We start from the raw sequence: 24,832 nt of genomic DNA, 5'->3' as shown, positions 1-24,832 counted from the left end.
GTCATCCTACAGAGATGCCCACCAGCTGCGGTGCCAATCCGCCGATGTGGGTTCAAAGACATAATATCTGTGCACCATTGGCTGCACCATTAGACTTTGCACCTGGCCTACGGCGGACGCTGAATGTCCGACTGTACAAAGCCCCAAATGTAAGTGGAACTGCGTCTTTAGACACCGACACGCCCGCATCTGGTAGCCCCCTTTCCCCAGTTACCATTCATCAAAACCGCATGGATCTTCATGCAATTTCGATCTGCGTCTCTGCACGGTATCCACCATACGTGTGCGGTTTGGATGCATACGCAGAGGGAAATCATTGGCCACTTGTGTCTGATGACTTCCCTCTATCCACCTTTCAGCTTGCAGCTGCCGGTGGCAGAGGGAGGAGCACAGAGGTAGGAGCGCAGTGCTTCCATTGATGGAGTATGGTACCCAAGCTGTGTCATTGTGATGACAGATCTATATTTTTCCTGATATTGTTGGTTGGAGTAAGGGAACAGAATGGATTTAGGAGAGCAAGGTGATGCCTTTAATAGTATTATTAGGGAGCATTATGGAAACAGAGGGGGGGTATCTAAAACCTCACTGAGGACAGATAACGAGCTATACTCACTGTATTGACGTGTGTGACACCTGCAGTTTATCATCAACAAGACTAATTTCTGTTATGCCATGGGAAGGTAAAATGTCACTCAGAGCGGCTTCTGCACTTTGGTGTGCGGAAACGGTCAGGATCCATTTACCTATGGACTGATATAAAAAGCAGACAATAAAAGAGCATCTGTAAGTACAGATTGCATCAGAAATAGCCACATCTTCTACAGTAAGTGTTTTGTTCATATGTTTGTAAATCCAATCATAAGGACACAGAGGCATGTTAGTTCATTGCTGTGCTCTTTTATTCCATCTCCAACTCCAGACACACTGCACACTGGACCACCCTCTTCCCAACATCCCCCTGGTCCTAGGGACCATCACTGAAGATTCAGGCTTACACATATTAGTAAGGGAGTGTCTACAAATATTGAGCATTCTAATACACTAACATCACAATAAGTAAGGCTTTTGTCATTGTTACAGGTAATTACATACATGCTGACACTTTGTAGAAATTTTCTTTACCATCTTGAGTTTTTTTCCTGAGACTCTTTACAGTTTTTACTGCACTTTCCACCAACCAATTTGAGCGTGGATAGTGGGGACTTGACGTTGTATGACAAATTCCCACTAATCAGCAAATTGTCTAAATTCAGCACTGGAAAACTGAGGATCATTGTCAGTGAACACTTCCATAGGAACACCATGTCTTGCAAAGATTGACTTCATGCAATTGACTACGGCTGTACTAGTAGTTGTATGTAGTGTCTTCACCTCAGGGTAGTTAGAGTAATAATCAGTCACGACAATGTACGTTTTCCCATTACAATCAAACAAATCTGCACCAACTTTCTGTGGCTCGACTTGTTGTTTTGGTCTATATGTAAGACATAATTCACATGTAGCTGTAGTCTGTGCTATGTCTTGGTTCATTCTTGGCTAATACATAACTTCACGCGCTCCTCCGCTGACATTTTTCTTCTCCTAAGTGGCCTTCATGTATCTTGCACAGCATAGTTTTTCTTAGTTGTGCAGGTATGACAAACCTATTGCCTTTGTAAATAATACCATCGACAACTGTAAGGTCACTGCGGTACATCCAATAATCATGGATAGACAGAGGGCACGCATGTTTTTCTGCTGGCCAACCTTTCAGAATGATATCTTTCTACACTTTCATTGTGTCATCTGTCTCAGTTTCTTTCCTAATCTGTACTTGTCTTGTAAGAGACACTGGTAGATCAAATTAGCATAGGCTTCTATCTCTTCATCCATCAGACTTTTGTAACCTTCACTTTTGTCCATAGCACGAGAAAGTGTATCAGTAATGTACATGTATTTGCCGGGACAGTACAGCAAGTGTACATCATATTTCTGTAGTATGATAAGCATTCGTTGAATTCTCATGGGACAGTCATGTAATGATTTAGTCATGATAGCTACCAATGGCTTGTGGTCAGTTTCCACTGTAAATGTTTGACCATACACAAATTGATGAAATCGCTCACATGCATATGTGATTGCTAGAAGTAATTTTTCTATCTGAGCATACCTTGTTTCAGCACTTGTAACTGCTCTTAATGCATAGATCACTGGTTGCCATGTATCCTCATGTTCTTGTAATAATACTTACCCTAGGCCAAACTGCGAAGTATCTGCTGAAATTCTTATTCTTTTCGCAAGATCAAAGAATTTTAGTACTGGTTGCTCTGTAATGATCTGTTTCATGTTTTGCCAACTTTCTTTTGTTCGTGTGACCACATTTTTCCTTGGCACAAAGTAATCTTCAAACTTTTGCATTATAGAAGATAGTGCCATATTCTGCCCCTCATCAAACTGAAACCTATTATAAATTGCCAGCACATCCTCTCCTATCACATGGAGGAAAATGGATGCCTTAGTTTTGTCAGTCTCTGTATCAGCTCCATATGCAGCAAGATATATATTAAACCTTTGCTTAAATCTTTTCCAGTTCTCAGACAAGTTACCAGACATCAGCATGCCGGTTGGAGGAGCCAGTTTATCTATGGTTACTCACTGTTTGAAGGGAGGAGCACACGGCAGGCTTTGCAGACACGGAGTATCACAGCCTTACAGACTTCTGCAGGATTCTCTCACACTCTGAGAGCACTAGCATTCCAACTTAAACTTCTTCTGACACCATGTTTTGTTCATAGGTTTGTAAATCCAATCATAAGGACACAGAGGCATGTGAGTTCATTGCTGTGCTGTTTTATTCCATCACCAACTCCAGACAGACTGCACACCGGACCACCCACTTCCCAGCATTCCCCTGGTCCTAAGGACCATAACTGAAGATTCAGGCTTACACATATTAGTAAGGGAATGTCTACAAATATGAAGCATTCTAATACAGTAACATCACAGTAAGTAAGGCTTTTGTCATTGTTACAGGTAATTACATACATGCTGACACTTGCATTCATTATTGTAGAACCGAAAGAATGCTTGTCTCTTTTTCAGACTGGGAGGAACTGTTTTAAATACAGGGAGCCTGTCGATGTAGGATGCAGTTGAGCGATTGAGTTGCAGAATGTATTTGGAAGCTATCTGGTGTTCCTGGGTGGTGACTGGTAGGTTGTTATGTTGACACATAGAAATGCGCAGTCTTAAGGGTGCATTATGGGAGCATCGCAGGTGTGTCACTGAAATAGTTGCAAATGCAGGCTCTTCATCGCTCACATTTTAGGTCATACTCTGCACCTAGCAAGGGGCTGGTGAGAGTTTCCATGGTGTGACTGCAACGACTAAAGACGCACCAAGAAATATTTTAGTGTTTAAAGACCCTTAAAGTGAGAGTCTTATCCCTTGGCGTTTAGAAGCACAGCTATCAGGCCCAAGTACCGGAAAATAAGATTTTAAACCTACCGGTAAATCTTTTTCTCGTAGTCCGTAGAGGATGCTGGGGACTCCGTAAGGACCATGGGGATAGACGGGCTCCACAGGAGACATGGGCACTTTAAGAAAGACTTTAGATCTGGGTGTGCACTGGCTCCTCCCTCTATGCCCCTCCTCCAGACCTCAGTTAAAGAAACTGTGCCCAGAGGAGACGGACAGTACGAGGAAAGGATTTTTGTTAATCCAAGGGCAAGATTCATACCAGCCCACACCATTCACACCGTATAACTTGTGTATAACCGAACCAGTTAACAGTATGAAACAACATAGCATCAGTCCGAGACCGATGAAACTATAACATAACCCTTTATGTAAGCAAAACTATATACAAGTCTTGCAGAAGTAGTCCGCACTTGGGACGGTTGCCCAGTAGTCCGCACTTGGGACGGCATCCTCTACAAACTACGAGAAAAAGATTTACCGGTAGGTTTCAAATCTTATTTTCTCTAATGTCCTAGAGGATGCTGGGGACTCCGTAAGGACCATGGGGATTATACCAAAGCTCCCAAACGGGCGGGAGAGTGCGGATGACTCTGCAGCACCGATTGAGCAAACAGGAGGTCCTCCTCAGCCAAGGTATCAAACTTATAGAACTTTGCAAAGGTGTTTGACCCCGACCAAGTAGCAGCTCGGCACAGTTGGAGTGCCGAGACCCCTCGGGCAGCCGCCCAAGAAGAGCCCACCTTCCTCGTGGAATGGGCTTTAACCGATTTTGGTAATGGCAATCCAGCCGTAGAATAAGCCTGCTGAATCGTGTTACAGATCCAGCGAGCAATCGTCTGATTTGAAGCAGGAGCGCCAACCTTGTTGGCTGCATACAGGACAAACAGTGCTTCTGTTTTTCTGATCCTAGCCGTTCTGGCTACGTAAATTTTCAAAGCCCTGACTACATCAAGAGACTCGGAATCCTCCAAGTCTCGCGTAGCCACAGGCACCACGATAGGTTGGTTTATATGAAAAGATGACACCACTTTTGGTAAGAATTGAGGACGGGTCCGCAATTCCGCTCTATCCATATGGAAAACCAGATAGGGGCTTTTATGAGACAAAGCCGCCAACTCCGACACTTTCCTAGCCGAAGCCAAGGCTAACAACATGACCACCTTCCAAGTGAGATATTTTAATTCCACCGTTTTAAGTGGTTCAAACCAGTGCGACTTAAGGAAACCCAACACCACATTAAGGTCCCAAGGCACCACCGGAGGTACAAAAGGAGGCTGAATATGCAGCACTCCCTTCACAAAAGTCTGTACTTCAGGGAGAGAAGCCAACTCCTTCTGAAAGAAAATGGATAGGGCCGAAATCTGAACCTTAATGGAGCCTAATTTTAGGCCCAAGTTCACTCCAGTTTGTAGGAAGTAAAGGAAACGGCCCAGATGGAATTCTTCCGTAGGAGCTTCTTGGCCTCGCACCAAGAAACATATTTTCGCCATATTCGGTGATAATGCTTAGCTGACACGTCCTTCCTAGCCTTTATCAGAGTAGGAATGACCTCATCCGGAATGCCCTTTTCCGCTAGGATCCGGCGTTCAACCGCCATGCCGTCAAACGCAGCCTCGGTAAGTCTTGGAACAGACAGGGCCCCTGTTGTAACAGGTCCTGTCTTAGAGGAAGAGGCCACGGATCTTCTGTGAGCATTTCCTGCAGATCCGGATAACAGGCCCTTCGTGGCCAATCTGGCACAATGAGAATTCTCTGCACTCCTCTTTTTCTTATTATTCTCAGCATCTTGGGAATGAGAGGTAGAGGAGGAAACACATAGACTGACTGGAACACCCACGGTGTCACTAGGGCGTCCACAGCCACTGCTTGAGGGTCTCGACCTGGCGCAATACCTCTGTAGCTTTTTGTTGAGGCGGGACGCCATCATGTCTATCTGTGGCAGTCCCCATTGACTTGCAATCTGTGTGAAGACTTCCTGATGAAGTCCCCACTCTCCTGGATGCAGGTCGTGTCTGCTGAGGAAGTCTGCTTCCCAGTTGTCCACTACCGGAATGAACACTGCTGACAGTGCGCTTACATGATTTTCCGCCCAGCGAAGAATCCTGGTGGCTTCCGCCATTGCCACTCTGCTCCTTGTGCCGCCTTGGCGGTTTACATGACCCACCGCGGTGATGTTGTCTGACTGGATCAGAACCGGCAGGTCGCGAAGCATGGTCTCCGCTTGTCGAAAGGCGTTGTATATGGCCCTCAGTTCCAGGATGTTGATGTGAAGACAAGTCTCTTGACTTGACCAAAGACTTTGGAAGTTTCTTCCCTGTGTGACTGCTCCTCAACCTCGTAGGCTCGCGTCCGTGGTTACCAGAATCCAGTCCTGGATGGCGAACCTGCGACCCTCTAGAAGTTGAGCACTCTGCAGCCACCATAGGAGGGACACCCTGGCCCTGGGGGACAGGGTGATTAACTGATGCATCTGTAGATGTGACCCGGACCATTTGTCCAGTAGATCCCATTGGAAGGTCCTCGTATGGAATCTGCCGAAGGGAATGGCCTCATAAGATGCCACCATCTTTCCCAGGACTCGAGTGCAGTGATGCACTGACACCTGTTTTGGCTTTAATAGGTTCCTGACCAGAGTCATGAGTTCCTGGGCTTTTTCTATCGGAAGATAAACCCTCTTGTGGTCCGTATCCAGAATCATGCCCAAGAAGGGCAGACGAGTCGTAGGAACCAACTGTGACTTCGGGATATTGAGAATCCAGCCGTGTTGTTGTAACACCTTTAGTGAAAGTGACACGCTGTTCAACAACTGCTCCCGTGATCTCGCTTTTATGAGGAGATCGTCCAAGTATGGGATAATTGTGACACCCTGCTTGCGCAGGAGCACCATCATTTCCGCCATTACCTTGGTGAAAATCCTCGGGGCCGTGGAAAGCCCAAACGGCAACGTCTGAAATTGGTAATGACAATCCTGTACCGCAAATCTCAGGTACGCCTGATGAGGTGGATATATGGGAACATGAAGGTATGCATCCTTTATGTCCAGAGACACCATAAAATCACCCCCTTCCAGGCTGGCGATGACCGCTCTGAGCGATTCCATCTCGAACTTGAACCTTTTCAAGTATAGGTTCAGGGATTTTAAATTTAAAATGGGTATGAACGAACCGTCCGGTTTCGGGACTACAAATAGGGTCGAGTAATATCCCCTTCCTTGTTGAAGCAGGGGAACCTTGACTATCACCTGTTGAAGGACCAATTTTTTAATTGCATTCAACACTATATCCCTCTCTGGGAGAGAAGCCGGTAGGGCCGATTTGAAAAACCGGCTTCGAATTCCAGTTTGTAACCCTGGGAAACAATTTCTATTGCCCAGGGATCCACCTGTGAGTGAACCCAGATGTGGCTGAAAACTCGAAGACGTGCCCCCACTGGGGCGGACTCCCTTAGCGGAGCCCCAGCGTCATGCAGTGGATTTTGTAGAGGCCGGAGAGGACTTCTGTTCTTGGGAACTAGCTGTGTTGTGCAGCTTTTTTCCTCTGCCCTTACCTCTGGCAAGAAAGGACGATCCTCGTACTCTCTTGTTTCTTTGTGACCGAAAGGACTGCATTTGATAATGTGGTGCTTTCTTAGGCTGTGAGGGAATGTAATGCAAAAAATTAGATTTACCAGCTGTAGCTGTGGAGACCAGGTCCGAGAGACCGTCTCCAAACAATTCCTCACCCCTGTTAGGTAAAACCTCCATATGCCTCTTTGAGTCGGCATCACCTGTCCATTGCCGGGTCCATAGGACACGTCTAGCAGAAATCGACATAGCGTTGACTCTAGAACCCAGTAAACGAATGTCTCTCTGAGCATCTCTCATATATAAGACAGCATCTTTTATATGTCCTAGGGTCAATAAAATGGTATCCTTATCTAGGGTTTCAATTTCCGCTGATAAGGTATCTGTCCACGCTGCTACAGTGCTACAAACCCATGCCGACGCAATCGCCGGTCTGAGTAAGGTACCCGAATGTGTGTAAATGGACTTCAAGATACCCTCATGCTTGCGATCCGCAGGATCCTTGAGGGTAGCTGTATCCTGGGATGGTAGCGCTACCTTTTTGGATAAGCGTGTCAAGGCCTTGTCCACCCTAGGGGAGGATTCCCAGTGTATCCTGTCCTTTGCCGGGAAAAGATACGCCATAAGAATCATTTTGGGAACCTGCAGTTTCTTGTCTGGAGATTCCCACGCTTTTTCACACAACTCATTCAGTTCATGAGAGGGGGGAAAGGTTACCTCAGCTTTCTTTCCCTTAAACATGTGCACACTCGTGTCGGGGACAGAGGGGTCATCAGTGATATGCAAAACATCTTTTATTGCAATAATCATATAACGGATAGTTTTTGCCAATTTAGGCTGTAACTTTACATCATCGTAGTCGACACTGGAGTCAGAATCCGTGTCGGTATCAGTGTCTACTATCTGGGATAGTGGGTGCTTTTGAGACCCCGAAGGTCCCTGCGACACAGGGACAGACACGGGTTGGTTCCCTGGCTGTTCCCTAGCTTCAGCTTTGTCTAATCTTTTGTGCAATAAATTCACATTAGCACTCAAAACATTCCACATATCCACCCAGTCAGGTGTCGGCGTTGTCGACGGAGACACCATACACATTTTCTCCACCTCCTCACTAGGAGAGCCTTCTACCTCAGACATGTCGACACACACGTACCGACACACCACGCACTCAGGGAATCCTCTTATCTGAAGACAGTTCCCCCACAAGGCCCTTTGGAGAGACAGAGAGAGAGTATGCCAGCACACACCCCAGCGCCAATGACCCAGGAAAAAACACACAATATGTTTACCCAGAAGCTCTGTTATGTATAATCTTTTGTGCCAATTATGTGCCCCCCCCCCCCTTCTTTAACACCCTCTTTCACCGTGGATAAGCAGGGGAGAGTCCGGGGAGCTTCCTCTCAGCGCTGTGCTGTGGAGAAAATGGCGCTGGTGAGTGCTGAGGAACAAGCCCCGCCCCCTCAGCGGCGGGCTTCGGTCCCGCTTAAATATTGAAAAACTGGCGGGGGCTCTTTATATATACAGTGCCTAGCTGTATATATGTCTTTTTGCCAGAAATGAGGATATATTGCTGCCCAGGGCGCCCCCCCCCCCCCCTGCGCCCTGCACCCTTACAGTGACTGCCGTGTGTGAGGTGTGTGGGAGCAATGGCGCACAGCTTTACTGCTGTGCGTTACCTCAGTGAAGATCTGAAGTCTTCTGCCGCCTTTGAAGTCTTCTTTCTTCTCATACTCACCCGGCTTCTATCTTCCGGCTCTGCGAGGAGGACGGCGGCGCGGCTCTGGGACGGATGGCGAGGGTGAGACCTGCGTACCAATCCCTCTGGAGCTAATGGTGTCCAGTAGCCTAAGAAGCAGAGCCCTTAAACTCTTAAGAAGTAGGTCTGCTTCTCTCCCTTCAGTCCCTCGATGCAGAGTGTCTGTTGCCAGCAGAGCTCCCTGAAAATAAAAAACCTAACAAATATACTTTCTTATCAGGAAACTCAGGAGAGCTCCCTGTAATGCACCCAGTCTCCTCTGGACACAGTAGTAAACTGAGGTCTGGAGGAGGGGCATAGTGGGAGGAGCCAGTACACACCCAGATCTAAAGTCTTTCTTAAAGTGCCCATGTCTCCTGCAGAGCCCGTCTATCCCCATGGTCCTTACGGAGTCCCCAGCATCCTCTAGGACGTTAGAGAAAGCATATATACACATGGACACTGCCCAGCCCCATACAAAGCTATGAGGACTGCTGTGCTGTGGGACAGCAGTAAATATCTGAGAAATCTGTTGCGGACCCTAATAATAAATATAGCGATACGAAAGTAAGGCCGTAAAAGCTTAGAAGAAGGACGTTTTCTGAGGTTTTACCACATAATCCATTTGATAAACCTCACTAGTGTGAGGCAGTTCTGTGTCCTACGGGAAGCAGGTGGACTGTGAGGTTTCTGCATTCAGTCACTGGAGTCAGAATGGGAAGCAACATTGGGCGTGATACATAGTTGGACGCTTTTAGCATGGCTTCTGTGTCTGTGGATCTTAGAACTGTACACTAGTTCCTTCCAGGCCACACTCCGTCAGGAGGGATTAGCAGCGATGCCTTAATATGCTAATGCAGCAGAAGGCTTCTGAGATGAAAAAACGACTCCTGACAGCATCGCAGATGTAGGAGCTGTGTCCGAAGACGCACAATCGCGGCCATCAGTCCTGAGGGTTACAGTATTGTCTATCAGAGAAAGCCAAAGGCTGCTCAGAATGGCCGTCTTACCTGTGTAGCCGAGGCCAGGAAATTTGTGTCTTCCAACAACATGACCCAGTTTGGGGAACTGCATGAGATCTTACAGTAGAAGACCTGTGCATGAGCTGATCTTCTAACATCATTGGATTTACGTACTACTATGAATCACCCCCATTGCAGCCTACTGGTTACAGATGTCAAAAAAGTGAAATAGGGGAAAGGTATTTTATGTTTTCTTGGAAGCCTTTAATGTTGTCTGGTGCTAAAGCTAATCAGTGCTCTTCTATGTAATAAGGCCCCTATGTGCACCTAAACACTAACCTCTGGCATGTAACGGATTCAGCCAACATGCTGTAACTATCTAATGTGACTTTTTATTTCAACATATTTCTTAACAAACAATGAGTACCATCAGGGTAACTTCCATCTTTCTGTAAAGCTAAACATCGACCACTAATAAAAACTTACTTCTCGGAACTTAATGGGGACCCTCTGCTCCAGCTTATCAGCACAAGCGCCAGCTGCTGCAATATAGAAATGCAAGAGTAAATGGCATATACTTGGTGCATCTTATTTCAAATAATGTATTGTAGTTTTGCAGAGAAAAAGAGATAGAGATTAGCAACACTGTGGTCAGATTTTGCACAGATCACGTTTGAAAGCGAAATGGTTTAACTATGCAGACTCAAAATATGGCTAATAAGATAAATGACTGACTAAACTGCTGTCTAGTGACACGGTGAGAGTAGTGAGCAGAAATATAGACATGCTACAATCAGCGCAAGTTCCCTTGAACAAGCAGATACTGGTGTTGGTAAAAGATTAAAGAGCAAGACTGAAGATAATAAGCACGGAATGCCCCCATGTTGTCTCCCTGTTGCAACTGGAACAAATTCAGAGGCACCAACAACAGCAGTAATTGTTTGAAAATCAAGAATTTTATTTGCTAGCTAAACAAGTCAATGACATAGGGGGTCATTCCGAGTTGATCGCTCACTAGCAACTTTTTGCTGTGCTGCGATTAGATAGTCGCCACCTATGGGGGAGTGTATTTTCGCTTTGCAAGTGTGTGAACGCTTTTGCAGCCGACGGCACAAAAAATTTGGTTGCAGTTTCTGAGTAGCTCTGAACTTACTCAGCCGCTGCGATCACTTCAGATTTTTTGGTCCTGGAATTGATGTCAGACACCCGCCCTGCAAATGTTTGGATATGCCTGCGTTTTTCCAAACACTCCCAGAAAACGGTCAGTTGACACCCATAAACGCCTTCTTCCTGTCAATCACCTTGAGGTCGGCTGTGCGAATGGATTCTTCATTAAATTCATCGCCCAGCACTGATCCTCTTTGTACCCATACGACGCGCCCGCGCATACGCATGCGCAGTTTTGCTCAGTTTTAACCTGATCGCAGCGTGCAAAAAGTTGCTAGCGAGCGATCAACTCGGAATGACCCCCATAGTAGCAGAAAGTGCACATTAAGGGGCTGAGACAGATGCAGCTGTTGCGGCGTTATGCTAATGCTGCTACAAAGTCCTTCCTTGGTGGAGATCCATGGGCCTGAATGTGCAAGGAGTGAGACACTCACTGTCAGCGACCACAGATGTTGAAATCCCGCTTGGTGCGTCAAAACTTCCACCAGCCCTATGGCAGATGCAGCTTCTTCCTCAGAGTATGGCCTCCTATGTTCAGCATCTTTGGATGTAATCACTTTCCTTGCCATACCAGTGACACTCAGGGCTGCCATCAGAAATTATGGGGCCCGGGACTACAAAAATAGACAGGGCCCCTCCCTCCCACAAAAAAAGATTCTGCCGCACTGCTCCACCCTAATTTGATGTCATACATTGTGACGTTACATATAGGTGGAGCGTTGCGGGCCTACAGGAACGATTTACAGAGAGCTGATCTGCAAATAAGGCTTGTTGTAAGAAGTCCTACTTGCGCATTAGACTGAGGTTGATTCACAGACTGGTGCAGCGCTACAGGTATTGGCGGTAGAAGCCAGGGGTGGGCCCCCCTCTCTGTAAGGGCCCGGGACATCAGTCCCCACAGTCCCCCCTTGATGGCTGCCCTGGTGACACTCCGACACGACGCGACATCTTTGTACGTCTTTCTACTGTAGTTACCCACTGTTTCCTCCAAGCCCCTTTCCCTGAACTCCCCTGACATTTCTACTTCTGAACTGTGACTCCACATACATAATCAGAATTCATTCACCGTGCACTACAGACGTATGTGCAGATAAAAAAATAAATCACTTCACTGCGTCCAATATCGCTGCTGCTGTGTCCAACTCAGGCCTAAGGAGCTAATGCAAGACTGGTTCTGAAGAATCTGGTGGCAAAGGTGGAAGCAGAGGCTGACAGTACAGACAAAGTATTCCTACATTTGAATAAAGATGGATGAAGATGTTGCGGTATGATGATGTCATTATCCTGAATGCTGACAGTCTCCCCTCAGCATACCATAAAATGCACCTCCAATACATCAGCCTGGTGAGATGATAATGATGATGATGATGATGATGATGATATTAGTGCTGTGATTGCCTTGCCTGCTAGTGCTACAAGTGAGGATGACAGTAATATATCAGCTAGCCTTATATCTAGGCACTTTATTTCTGGTGCCAATGAGAAGTCGGACTCTGTCAAGTCAAGTAATAGAGCTGATACAGTCACGCTTGATTGATGGAGATTGGATAAGAGAATAGGATGCAGCAGATAGGATTAGGTGGGATTAGAATTTGGAAACATCTACCAACGCTGCTGCTGTATTAGCCCTCGGGGCCATTGCAGCACATCTGTTGCAAGGATTGTTCTTGAACAAGACCCTGGCACAGGGGTTTGCACGGATGGTAAAGATATCCCTGGTGCATTAAAAAAAAAAAAAAGGTAGGGGGATATATTTGGAATCTCTTTTATGGGCCACTATGCTTCAGTGGAATCTCCTTCTGAATTTTTACTAACGTCATGGTTTGTGCATCCTGTCTTTATATTAATAATGTTCTTACAGGGGAACTAAAGGTGCCAGGGGCCCTGTCTGCCAAGGCATGATTGAACTTGTGGCATAACACAAGGCTAGCTGGGCCTTGTAGTGTGTCAGTAAACTATAGAATAATAGTTCTATTTTTTTTACAACAAATTATTAACCCCACTCTCACCAGCCAGGGGTGTGGGGAATATTCCTAGCGTTATCAGCATGGGGCTGGTTGTTCATAAGGGGGTAACCAGCATTTGATTTTGTGGCCCCACTTCCAACGGGATAATGGGAATCCCCAAAACACATGACTCTCGCCCCCTTCCCCCTGATTATATAGTCAGCAGCTCTGGTTGGTAATCCCTAGTGATGGTAATGGAAAATCAGGTAGACCTCATGCTCATTGTCCCCCTGATTATATCAAAACCATCCTAGGCAGAAGTAAGGTGGTGGTGGTGGTGGGGGGGGGGGGGGGGTATTGGGGGACAGGACACTAGGCATTTTTTTTTTCATTTGCAAAAAACATACTGGAAATACGCCATACTGCCAACGATGTGTGGCTTCACAACCCACCCCACCCCACCCCACATCTTCCAAGTCATGAGCTGTTACATCCTGCAACCTGAAGGCCAAAGTCACACATTAACACAACGATTCTCACTTTATTACATTCCTCCTAATCCATCAACAGCAATATCATGGCCGTACGCCACCCTGCCAGATGGGATATGCTGATTTTGGGTTAATGGCTTTCTTTGACCACTGAAAATTGTTATCCTGACCAGAATATGGCAAAACGAGGAGAGATTGGGAGAAGGGAGGGGTGTAGATTGAGGAAGGACTTTAAGCAGGAGTTAGATAAGAAGAGTAAACGTGATGGCTGGATGGTGAAACTACTGTAGTTAGAACAAAAGGTCATGTAAAGCATTGTGTAACATCCAAGAGAACATCACAATATAATGAAGCAGGTTGCATCACAATCCCAAATGAAAACAAACCTGCAGAGGCATGTGACATATTGTAACCTTACTAGCAGGATATTCCTGTCATGAGGCCAACAGCCACCCACATCTACTCCTGACATACCTTCACTGTATAAGGAGGAGATGTATCAAAGCTTGGAGAGAAATAAAGTGGCGTGAGATAAAGTACCAACCAATCAGCTCCTAACTGCCATGTTACAAGCTGTGTTTACAAAATGGCAGGATCTGATTGGTTGGTACTTTATTTTTCTCTTCTTCATCTCTTTGCAAACTTGAGAGAAATCTTCCCCAAAGTCACTAAAGCCACTTTTCCATTAAGAGGTTTATCAAATAAATGTTAAGTGGTTAACTTGAATTTGAAGCGCACAATCAGAGTTTGAGTTAGAAATTCAAATGTATTTTGTATTTTCTCTGTTCGCACAGTAAAACATTAAATGTACTGTACAATGGAACAATTTCAGCAGAAAATTTTCAGAATCAGGTTGAGCATTTAAGACCTCTTTACCTTTAAATTTAGCTTGTTTTTTAATCTACGTATAATTCAAGAATTTATCACAAATTTCCAATTTCTAGAACCAAGTGGAGAAACCCACTGGGAAACAATACTGAGCATCTCTAGGTATTACGGGCCTAATTCAGAGTTGATCGCAGCAACAAATTTGTTAGCAGTTGGGCAAAACCATGTGCACTGCAGGTGGGGCAGATGTAACATGTGCAGAGAGAGTTAGATTTGGGTCGGGTGTGTTCAAACTGAAATCTAAATTGCAGTGTAAAAATAAAGCAGCCAGTATTTACCCTGCACAGAAACAAAATAACCCACCCAAATCTAATTCTCTCTGCACATGTTATATCTGCCTCCCCCCCCCCCCCCCCCCCCCTCCTGCAGTGCACATGGTTTTGCCCAACTGATATCAAATTTGCTACTGCGATCAACTCTGAATTACCCTCTACAAGCGTAGTAGCTGAACCTTAGGCTGGTTTTGTATACGTATTAATGCAGAAACTGTGGTTTTGTACTTGCAGAAGAAATGACTAGTTAGTCTTGACCATGAAAACATTTTGTTCTCCCATAATTGGATTGTGGTTGCTGGCAAGTTCCTTGATGATATATGGTCTACTCTTTGTAATAATTTTGTTGTTGTGCCCATGAAGCCCCTAATTTTGCCACTAGGATGAAAGCATTGCTTGGACTTACTCTGACTACGGAACTACTGTGTGTTTCAGGGTTTCAAAATACAGGTGCACTAAAGAATGATGAGATGTGGGAAGTCAGTGATTGCGGAGTTCAATTCTACCCAGTATTACTTGGCCGGTTCCGGAGTACTGAAACTTATCAAGTTGATTATTACTTTTTGTTTATGCAGTACCAGCATTAGAAGTAATTCCCATCATTACTTGGCTAATGAGTGCAGTATTCATTTTAGCCACCAGCTAATATCTTAGCTATATTATGGTCTCCACCAATTAGTGGTATTTATGGAAATACTATGAGTTATTTCACAATTACAACCATCAATAGAGAACCTCACCAACACAGCAAACTGCAGAGTAAAGTTTAATTTCTTGCCCCCTGCCTAAGGCTCAGATCCAGTATGGATGGTGTAATGGTTAGCATTACTGCCTCACAGCACTGTGGTCATGGGTTCAATTCCCACCATGGACCTAACTGTGTGGAGTTTGTATATTCTCCCCGTACTTGCGTGGGTTTCCTCCGGGTGCTCCGGTTTCCTCCCACAATCCAAAAATATACTGGTAGGTTAATTGGCTCCCAACAAAATTAACCCTAGCATGAATGTGTCTGTGTGTACATGTGATAGGGAATATAGATTGTAAGCTCCACTGGGGCAGGGACTGATGTGAATGGCCAATTCTCTGTAAAGCGCTGCGGAATATGTGTGCGCTTTATAAATAACTGGTAATAACTAAATAAATAATAATAACAAAGATTGGAGAGAGATAAAGTTAAGAGAGAAAAAGTACCCATCGATCAGCTCCTGACATGTTACATGCGGTCTTTAAAAATTACAGCTAAGAGCTGATTGGCTGTTACTTTCTCTCCACGCTTTGATAAATCTGGGCCAAAAGGGCCCTACACATTGGCCGATCCGCCGCCGAGCTGCCTGACGGCGGATACGGCCGACTGGCGACCCGGCGGCGGGGGGGGCAGTGACGGGGGGAGTGAAGTTTCTTCACTCCCCCCGTCACGCGGCTCCCCCCGTCATGCGGCTCCATTGAAGTGCAGGCAAATATGGACGAGATCGTCCATATTGGCCTGCATGCACAGCCGACGGGGGACCAGCGGTGAATGAGCGTGTGGCCGCGCATTGTTCATCGCTGGAGCCTCCACACTGAAAGATATGAACGAGTTCTCGTTCATTTATGAACGAGATCGTTCATATCTTTGGCTGATGTCGGCTAGTGTGTAGGGCCTATAAGTGTTGGGACTTAACGACACAATCATAAGTAAGATAAGTAATGGAAAAAAAAGCATATCACTGCAGTTTATATAAATGTTGGGAATTTCTGCCAATTCATTCTCAGCAGCTGATAATTTCTCTTTTTCTATCATTCCCCCCCCCCCCCCTGAACAATGCAAATTCACTTACCATCATCATCTTTCTTGATGCTACCCGGTATGAGGTAATTATATTTTGTTTCAAAACACTCGGCCTGTTTCTTAAATGTTTCAATTACGGCCTGACTTGCTGTTGGCTTTTTAGCTGCAAGGCAGAAAGGAAGTATTATAATATCATAATTAGATTTGAAGTGTACTTATTCCAAATTAAAATATACTCCCATTCTATCAGAGTCTGATTTAAGTCCATGATCTACATTTACTAAGTGGTGGCTTTTCAAAGCTGACCCTTGTCGTTGTCATCAGGATTTAAAAAAGCAAAATATAAAATGTGCAGATACTCTCATCAGTAGCTAACCAAACAAACCAGTTACATTGTGATTGGCCAGGAAGCTGCTTTAATTGATTTGGAACACCTGATCCCCATTCTGCGCCTTCCACCAGCAAATGTAAACTTTCACACCCCTGCAGGCACCAAGAGCGTCACCCACAACTTGATGCCAACAAGAACATTTTTGAATTTTACCAGTAGTGGAATATGCTTTTAAAGGGTCACTGTTCATTTACCCCTGTCAAACTACATATTTACAAATGGTTATGTTTACAATAACACATATATTTTAATTGTTCAGCAAAAGATTAAAAAAAATATATATCAATAATTAAATATAGAAGCTTCTTACATGATATTTGTCAATTTTGGGTCCTGTTCCACTTAAAGTCAAAACATGTACTCACATGCCAGATATAATGTTTTTCCTGACTCATTTTCTACTCCCAGAAGAAACAAATCCTCCTCCGTCTTGAATTTTAAGACTCTAAGCCGACCTAGTAAATATATGATTAAACATTTAAAAATGTTTAATAAAACAAAACAAAAAAAAATCCCACTTCTTCAATAAGAAACACACTGGTCATATGAGATGCTTAAGTTGCCTTAAAAATTTTGTGAAAAATACCCCGATTTGGCTGCGGAGTGGTATTGCTTCTCTCAAGCTCTGTCCTTGCATGCGATAATTGATACAGCCATGTGATGTGATCAGTTATCGCATTGCGGATTGGGCCGTTATTATCACGCGTGGATGGTAATGAATTAGCCTCAAAGATACATTGTTTCAAAGGCCTCTCTCGTATTGTGATCTGCAAATTGAAGATTTCGCTATTTCGCTATATGACCTATTATATTCTTAGTAACAAAATAAATATTTCTATATGGATACTATTAATCTATCTGTGGTCATAGAGTATTCTGAAGTATTAATTTGAATTAAGCCAAGCATATATATGATGTCCAATTGGGTAGAAACATTTTATGTATTTCTTATGTGAATATAAATACATTTTTAACATTTTATAATTTAGAAGCTGTGGATAGCACTTTTATTTTTGTACACATGATAGGAAGAATCCTCTACCACCAAACGATCTTCAGAATCTTTCCATAGATTAAAGTACCTATTCAGATGTCCATGATGGCCAAATTAGTGAATAATAATAAGTACAAAGTAATGGGGATCCATGCCTTAGAGGAGATAATAAAGAAAAAAGCAATATATAGTAATATCATCAATATATCATGACAAGTTAGGGACAAATATAAGCCCAAAATGTTTAAATTTGGACAGGCTTTTCAAGGATGAGCATGAAGCTTCCAGTCCAGGACCGAGTCAAGATAACAACAGATTTCCCTCATACCAAGAATGGAGGATATTAAACACCCCTACTTGGTATCTCAGGATAGTGAGAAAGGGGAGGAGGTTCCAAATTTGTCTAACATTGGTATATGGAGTTATCAAATGAGAAATATAAAATGAGCAGGACCTTCACTACGATCACCAAATCTTTCTAAGTCAACAATTTTTAACTTAAAAAGGATTTATGATATTTAGTGGTTGCTAAAAATAAAACTTTCATAAAGTATGCATTAATGGAATTCCAACATATTCTGGGGCTAGGTGATTAACTGGCCAATGTGCTGCAGCTTCCCCAAAAATGTAGTTGAAGCTGGTGTATAATAAGCTACAAAGCACTCCAGACTACCTTAACCCTAGATGTTGAATGCATGGAGGGCTGACCAGACACCACTGAGAGCTGCGCAAATGAAACAAATTATAGGTCTTCTGCAGACAACAGAATGGCATATGTAATGATATGTTCTCAGACCAATCAGCCAGAGCCCAATTATCATCTGTCCAACTGCATCTCCAGAACCCTATTAACATACCCCATAATTATAATACTATAGATTGCAGCTTGTGAGCAGGGGCCTCTTACTGCTTTGTCTGTTCTTACCCAGTCTTGTTTAATTACTGTTCTATTGCTGTTTTGTTATCAATTGTAAAGTGCAACTGAATATGGGGGTGCCATATACGTAAAAGTGTTAATAAATAATACATTCTGGATTAAGTAGAGTCTCCCTCATCATAACATTATCATGGCTCTGTACAGGAGCAGCGACAGGTTGGCAGATCCTAACAATAATAATCAGTTTTTAAAAGACTAACGCCAGTTTTAAAAAGACTAACGCCACTGAGCATTCCAACCTCCATGCAGTATAAACTGCTTGTCCCTGCTGAGAGATTTTACAGCATTGTAGGTATCAACAATTCCACATTGACACTTCTGGAATAGGTGAAACGTGGAAAGTAAATTTAGGTGCAAACAACAACAAAATAAAACAAAACAGAATCTCTACTTTTTCTAAATCCTTTGTAAACAAGCCACTAAGTGTTTTGTTACACGGGATACTAAATGGCACCTTTCTCAATCACAGAACTACAGTGTGTTTAAAGGCTGGAAATATTCTGTGTGTCCCACCCATGTGTTACTACAATACCGTACCTGAACTGGTTTTGTTGATATACTTCAGCTCTAGCAGGGTGGTATCAGCCGGCCTGGCAGGAAACAATGAGTAGGGATGGGCAAAAGTTGCAGTGAAATTTTGTGAAAATCAAGTAAATTTGTAATCTCTAAATATTGTAGATGGGATGATGACATGAATTCTTTCTGCTCTGTGGTGGGATTGGGGTATAATAATAATGGAGAATCTGGGCCAGTCTGAGCATATGTGGCCACACTGCCGCTTCATGCATGCATATTGGAACTGAAAAGTTGTGACTTACTATATTTTTTAAGTTTCTATACCTAACAAATGTATATCAGTAGATATCATAAGTCATATTACATATTACCCCTAGACCATAAAATTAGGACTATGATCCATTTAATCAGATGGGTGCCTGTGTTGTGCTTATTATTCTAAATTGTGGTAAGGTATCAGTAATGGGGTATTGATGGTTACCATATAGATCAGGGGTGGGGAACCTCAGGCCCTACCTGGGCGCCCGCTGAGATTTTGTTACTAGTGGGCGCCTGGCTTCTTACCCTGAGTAGCAGCCGGAGGCAGGAGCTCACTCCTGAGCTCTGGCTTCCAGCTCTGGCAGTGTGCGTGTGCGGCTGTGCGGTGTTATGGGAGAGATGTCATGACTTCTCTCCCATAGTTCTGAGGAGCAAGCGGCCAGGCGGAGGGCAACGGTCCGAAAGCAGGAGCGGGGCTGGTGAGTATTGTGTTTTTTTCTTTTATTGTGTGTGTGTAAGCGTCGCTACTAGTGGGCATATCTAATGGGGCATAACAAGTGAAAGGCAATATCTAAATGGGGCATAACAAGTGACTGGGCGCATACTAACTGGAGGCATATCTACTGGGGCATAACAGCTGACTGGGGGTATATCTACTGGGGGCATAACTACTGACTGGGGGCATATCTACTGGGGCATAACTACTGGGGGCATATCTACTGGGGGCAGGCTCATTTTTAAGTTGATAATTTTTGTATGGCCCCCGAAGGATTTTATAAATATCCAAATGGCCCTTGGTAGAAAAAAGGTTCCCCACCCCTGATATAGATCAAAGCAAAAATAAGCTCTATCACTGGGGGGAAAAATGTGTTCACCATGGTAGGACTTTTTCCACTTTTGATAAATTTGCCCCTACATAAATATATAAATAAAGAATTTGGCAGTATAGACCCACCACTAATGAAATTCTCAACCACCCCCAGTGCTAGGCGGCCCAGACTGGTTTCACTATAAATGGTCATGAGGTTCCCCATAGACCAATCAGTTAAGCCCTGTTGCCTCTACTGAGAAGTTGGAGGAGCTTCTACTGTAAGTGCAGAATCCAAAGATTATCAGCCCTGGACCAAGGTTAAAGAAAAGACTGGGACCCCTGGAGAGGCAAATTTTGAACCTCAGTGTTATCAGTATAATGGACCATAGTCCCTAAAACCTTTGCCTACTACATCAAAAGTATTTAAACAATGAAATAAACCACAGACACATGTTTGAAAATGTAAGCATTTTTCACTAAGTTATTATAAAGTAAAATCCTGATCTGTCATTATACAATGGGAAATGATTCTGTTTGTATTTGCATTCCAATGGGAAATTCTTCTGTTTGCAATTCAATGGGAAATTGTTCTTATTTGTAATTCAATGGGAGAACCACCCATAAAATTCAATGAAGCAGGTACAATAACTACAAGCCCCCACTTCTGAATGGCTATTACTAGGAGTGATCAAGACTCCAATTAGCTGCTGAGACAATCAGAGACTTGTTGACATTCTGCCCACTTGTGAATGGTTATCGACTATGCAAAGTAACTGCATATTCAGGTCAAAGTCATTCAGTGGTGACTGTTAGCAGCAAGTAGTTGTGCTGGCAATACAACAAATTCCTTCCATTGGATTACAAACATATGAGAATTGACCATTGAATTACAAACACAGAAAAATGTCCCATTAGATTGCAGCAAAGACTGAAGAGTTTTCAATTAAAGTAGTGAAGGGTTTCAGCATCAGAACTATGCTGTTCAAATAAACTTTATTTGACAATGTGACTGTGTTTTTAGGTACGTTGGAACTACAAGATCCAGGAGGCCAGCAAGGAGCTATGGGCCTAATTCAGAATTGATCGCAGCAGCAAATTTGTTAGCAGTTGGGCAAAACCATGGGGGTCATTCCGAGTTGATCGCACGTAGCAACTTTTTGCTGCCCGTGCGATCAACTAGATGCCGCCTATGGGGGAGGTTTTTTTTGCATAGCATGGCTGCAAACGCTTGCGCAGCCCTACTATGCAAAAAAAAGTTTTGTGTAGAACTACACCAGGGTAAGATTTACTTACCCTGTGCGATGATTCCAGCGTTGCAGGTCCCGGAATTGACGTCAGACATCCGCCCTCCAAACGCCTGGACACACCTGCGTTCACCGCACCACTCCCAAAAAAACGGTCAATTGACGCCCCGGAACGCCTTCCTCCTGTCAATCGTCTTGCGATCGAGGCAGCGATAGCTTTCTTCGGGCTTCTTGTCGTTGCCCAGCGACGGCCGTCGCTGGGCAACAACGCGCCTGTACATTACGGCCGCCGCGCAAGCGCAGAACCGACCCGTTCACATTGCTGCGAAAAACAGCAGCGTGCGAACGGGTCGGAATGACCCCCCATGTGCATTGCAGGGGGGCAGATATAACATGTGCAGAGAGAGAGAGATTTGGGTGGGGTGTGTTCAAACTGAAATCTAAATTACAGTGTAAAATAAAGCAGCCAGTATTTACCCTGCACATAAACAATATAACCCACCCAATTCTAACTCTCCCTGCAAATCAGTAGCGGCTCTTGCCACGGACAAGCAGGCTTTTTGCCCGGGGCGCCGCTGCCCCGATGGCGCCGCCGCCACCGTGGCAAGAGCCGCTACCCCTGATCCCCGTTCTCCCCGCCTGCAGCCAGCTCCAGTGATAGACACTAGAGGTCATAATTGACCTCTAGTGTTTGTGCAGCGCTGCTATGGGAGAGACGTCATGACGTCTCTCCCATTGAGAGGAGCGGCAGCCAGAGACGGAGGACAGCGCAGCAGCGGTCCGGCAGCAGGAGCGGGGCTGGTAAGTATTGTTTTGTTTTGTTTTTTGGTGTTTGCAAGCGGCGCTACTACAGGGGTCACAACTACTGGGGGCACTGCTACAGGGGGCACAGCTACAGGGGGCAAATAATCTGGGGGCACGGCTACAAGGGGCACTGCTACAGGTGGCACAGCTAGGGGGCATTGCTACAGGGGGCACAGCTACAAGGGGCACAGCTACTGGGGGGCAAATCTACTGGGGGCACAGCTACAGGGGGATAACTGTGGCCATGCCCCTTCCCTATGAAGAAGCCATGCCCCTATTTTTGGGCACAACTCTGTTTTACCTGGGGGGGTGGGGGGCACAACAGGAAACGTTCGCCCTGGGCGCCACAGGAAACGTTCGCCCTGGGCACCACAAGTTATAGAACCGGCCCTGCTGCAAATGTTATATCTGCCCCCCCTGCAGTGCACATGGTTTTGCCCAACTGTTAACAAATTTGCTGCTGCGATCAACTCTGAATTACCCCCAATGTCCATTAAATTAGGTAATATTTTGGGCATTCTTTGGGTACTGCATTCTTTGTGGTACTGTGGTTGCAAAAAGATGCCTTATTTTCACATGAGCAAAATTATTGGACTAAAACATTCAGTAAAGTGGCGTGAAAAGTGAACACACATAGGGGCCCATTTATCAATGATGGCATTTGCAATGCGATCTGGGCGCAATATTCGGGTGAATGTATCGCCAAGCACAGGCCGGTACAGGGGCTCCAAAATGTGCAGAGTGCGCATCCCGGCCTTCTGCGCATGCGCGATCAGGGTTCATTTCCAGCGGAGGGTTCCCTGCAGGAACTACATGCGCTACAACGGGTTACTCCAATCAGGAGGGCCAATAATCGGGACTGTTTATATTGCTACATCGGGCAGCATCGCATCCCCCATAGAAACCTATGGGGATGCAGCTGCGGGCTGCAATGGAGGGATCGAAGCAGGTATCGGTACTTTCACAAGTGGGAGCATTGTGATCACTGAGGGATGAGACATAAAAGAAAAACTCACGCGGTGATGATTTCCCGTATGGTATACTCTCCCAGCTCATTGCTGATCTCCAGCCTTGCGGTATACAGGATTCTAAGGTTGTAATGGTGGTCGGCAGCACTGGAAGACTTTGCCAGAAGATGCAAAGAGGTGAAATCATCCTACAGCAGGAAGGGAGAGAAGAAGGTTATGTGCATAAAATGGTTGGAACGTTGAAAGAGCAAGTTGGCTAGATGCATCATCATTGCTTGGAAAGTGATCAAATGGAGAGTGAAAAAGTGCCGGCCAATCAGCTGCTAATGCTATTTTTCAAACACGGCATGTGACATGGTAGTTAGGACCTGATTGGCTGGTACTTTTTCACTCTCCATTTTATCACTTTCCAAGCGATGATGCATCTGAGTCAGTATCTTTACACCTGGAACAGGCCATGCCGCAATGCAAAGGGTACAGCTATATTTATGATTTTGCATGCAGGGTAAATACTGGCTGATTTCACATGTAGCCCACACATGCTGGACAGCTTTATTTTTTTTATACACTGCACTTTAGACATGAGTTTGGACACACCCCGCCCAAATCTAACTCTCTCTGCACGTTACATCTGCCCCACTTGCAGTGCACCATGGTTTTATCCAGGTTCACAGTTACTTATTTGTTTTTTTGGCTTGTAACTCAGAATCTGGCCCATAATTCTAATGAAACACAATAATGAAACGTATTTGCGTTGTGCCGCCGCCCAGGGCGCAGGGTCTAGGAGGTGGCCTGTGGCACAAGCATTTTGCTTGGAGGGTACATGGAAGGGCTGCCACAGAGCTCTTTGCTGGTCCCCGATGGACCCGTCCCCTCTTAGAGGCTTCATGATGACACATGTTCGGTGGGGGATCCGGCCTCTATGTCGACAGTAACTAGGTCGACAGTGTCTAGGTCGACCACTATTGGTCGACAGTAACTAGGTCGACAGGGTCTCGGTCGACAGGTCAAAAGGTCGACATTAGTTTTTCACAATTTTTTTCTTTTTTTGAACTTTTTCATACGTAACGATTTACGTGGACTATGATTGGAATGGTAATCTGTGCCGAGCAAAGCGGTAGCGGAGTGAGGCACCTTGCCCAAATGCGAGGGGACACGGTGCACTAATTGGGGTTCCCGGTCACTCTACGAAGAAAACGACACCAAGAAAACATAAAAAACTCATGTCGACCTTTTGACCTGTCGACCTAAAGACCCTGTCGACCTAGAGATCCTATCGACCTAGTTACTGTCGACCAATAGTGGTCGACCTAGACACTGTCGACCTAGTTACTATCTACCTTCCATACCACACACGTTCGGTGGCGTGGCTGGAACAGGGCGGATTACCGTTCAGCTACAGCACTGAATGTCATTGTTTCATATTGTGATATTTTGCATGACAAAAATAACATTTATGGTACCACCCCTTAGCCTTTACCTAAACTACTTAATAAGTATGTTTATGTGACCTTCAAATAGTGCTGAACAAGAGAAGCTAAGTAATAAAGGAGTTTATTCATGAAGCAGTGAAAAGAATGGAGAAGTGAGCCAGTGGAGAAGATGCCCATGGCAACCAATCAGCATTGACGTAACATTTATAATTTGCTTACTATACAG

At 44.8% G+C, this 24,832-nt stretch overlaps 1 protein-coding gene across 1 annotated transcript in view; it reads right to left on the bottom strand.

The window, feature by feature from the left end:
- Window positions 1–24,832, bottom strand: part of LOC134949489 (uncharacterized) — a 228,581-nt gene that overhangs the window by 176,208 nt on the left and 27,541 nt on the right. Inside the window, exons 8-13 of the mRNA XM_063938086.1 lie at window positions 23,222–23,361; window positions 19,110–19,162; window positions 17,007–17,096; window positions 16,300–16,413; window positions 10,205–10,260; window positions 614–750 (exon numbers count right to left, since the gene is read on the bottom strand). Coding sequence (XP_063794156.1) covers window positions 614–750; window positions 10,205–10,260; window positions 16,300–16,413; window positions 17,007–17,096; window positions 19,110–19,162; window positions 23,222–23,361 — 590 coding nt within the window. The remainder of the gene's footprint in view (window positions 1–613; window positions 751–10,204; window positions 10,261–16,299; window positions 16,414–17,006; window positions 17,097–19,109; window positions 19,163–23,221; window positions 23,362–24,832) is intronic.

The sequence above is a fragment of the Pseudophryne corroboree genome, chromosome 8 (genome assembly GCF_028390025.1).
Source record: "Pseudophryne corroboree isolate aPseCor3 chromosome 8, aPseCor3.hap2, whole genome shotgun sequence".
Classification (NCBI taxonomy): domain Eukaryota; kingdom Metazoa; phylum Chordata; class Amphibia; order Anura; family Myobatrachidae; genus Pseudophryne; species Pseudophryne corroboree.
The sequence above is the reverse complement of the archived record's forward strand: the minus strand, read 5'-3'. Positions and strand labels throughout refer to the sequence as shown.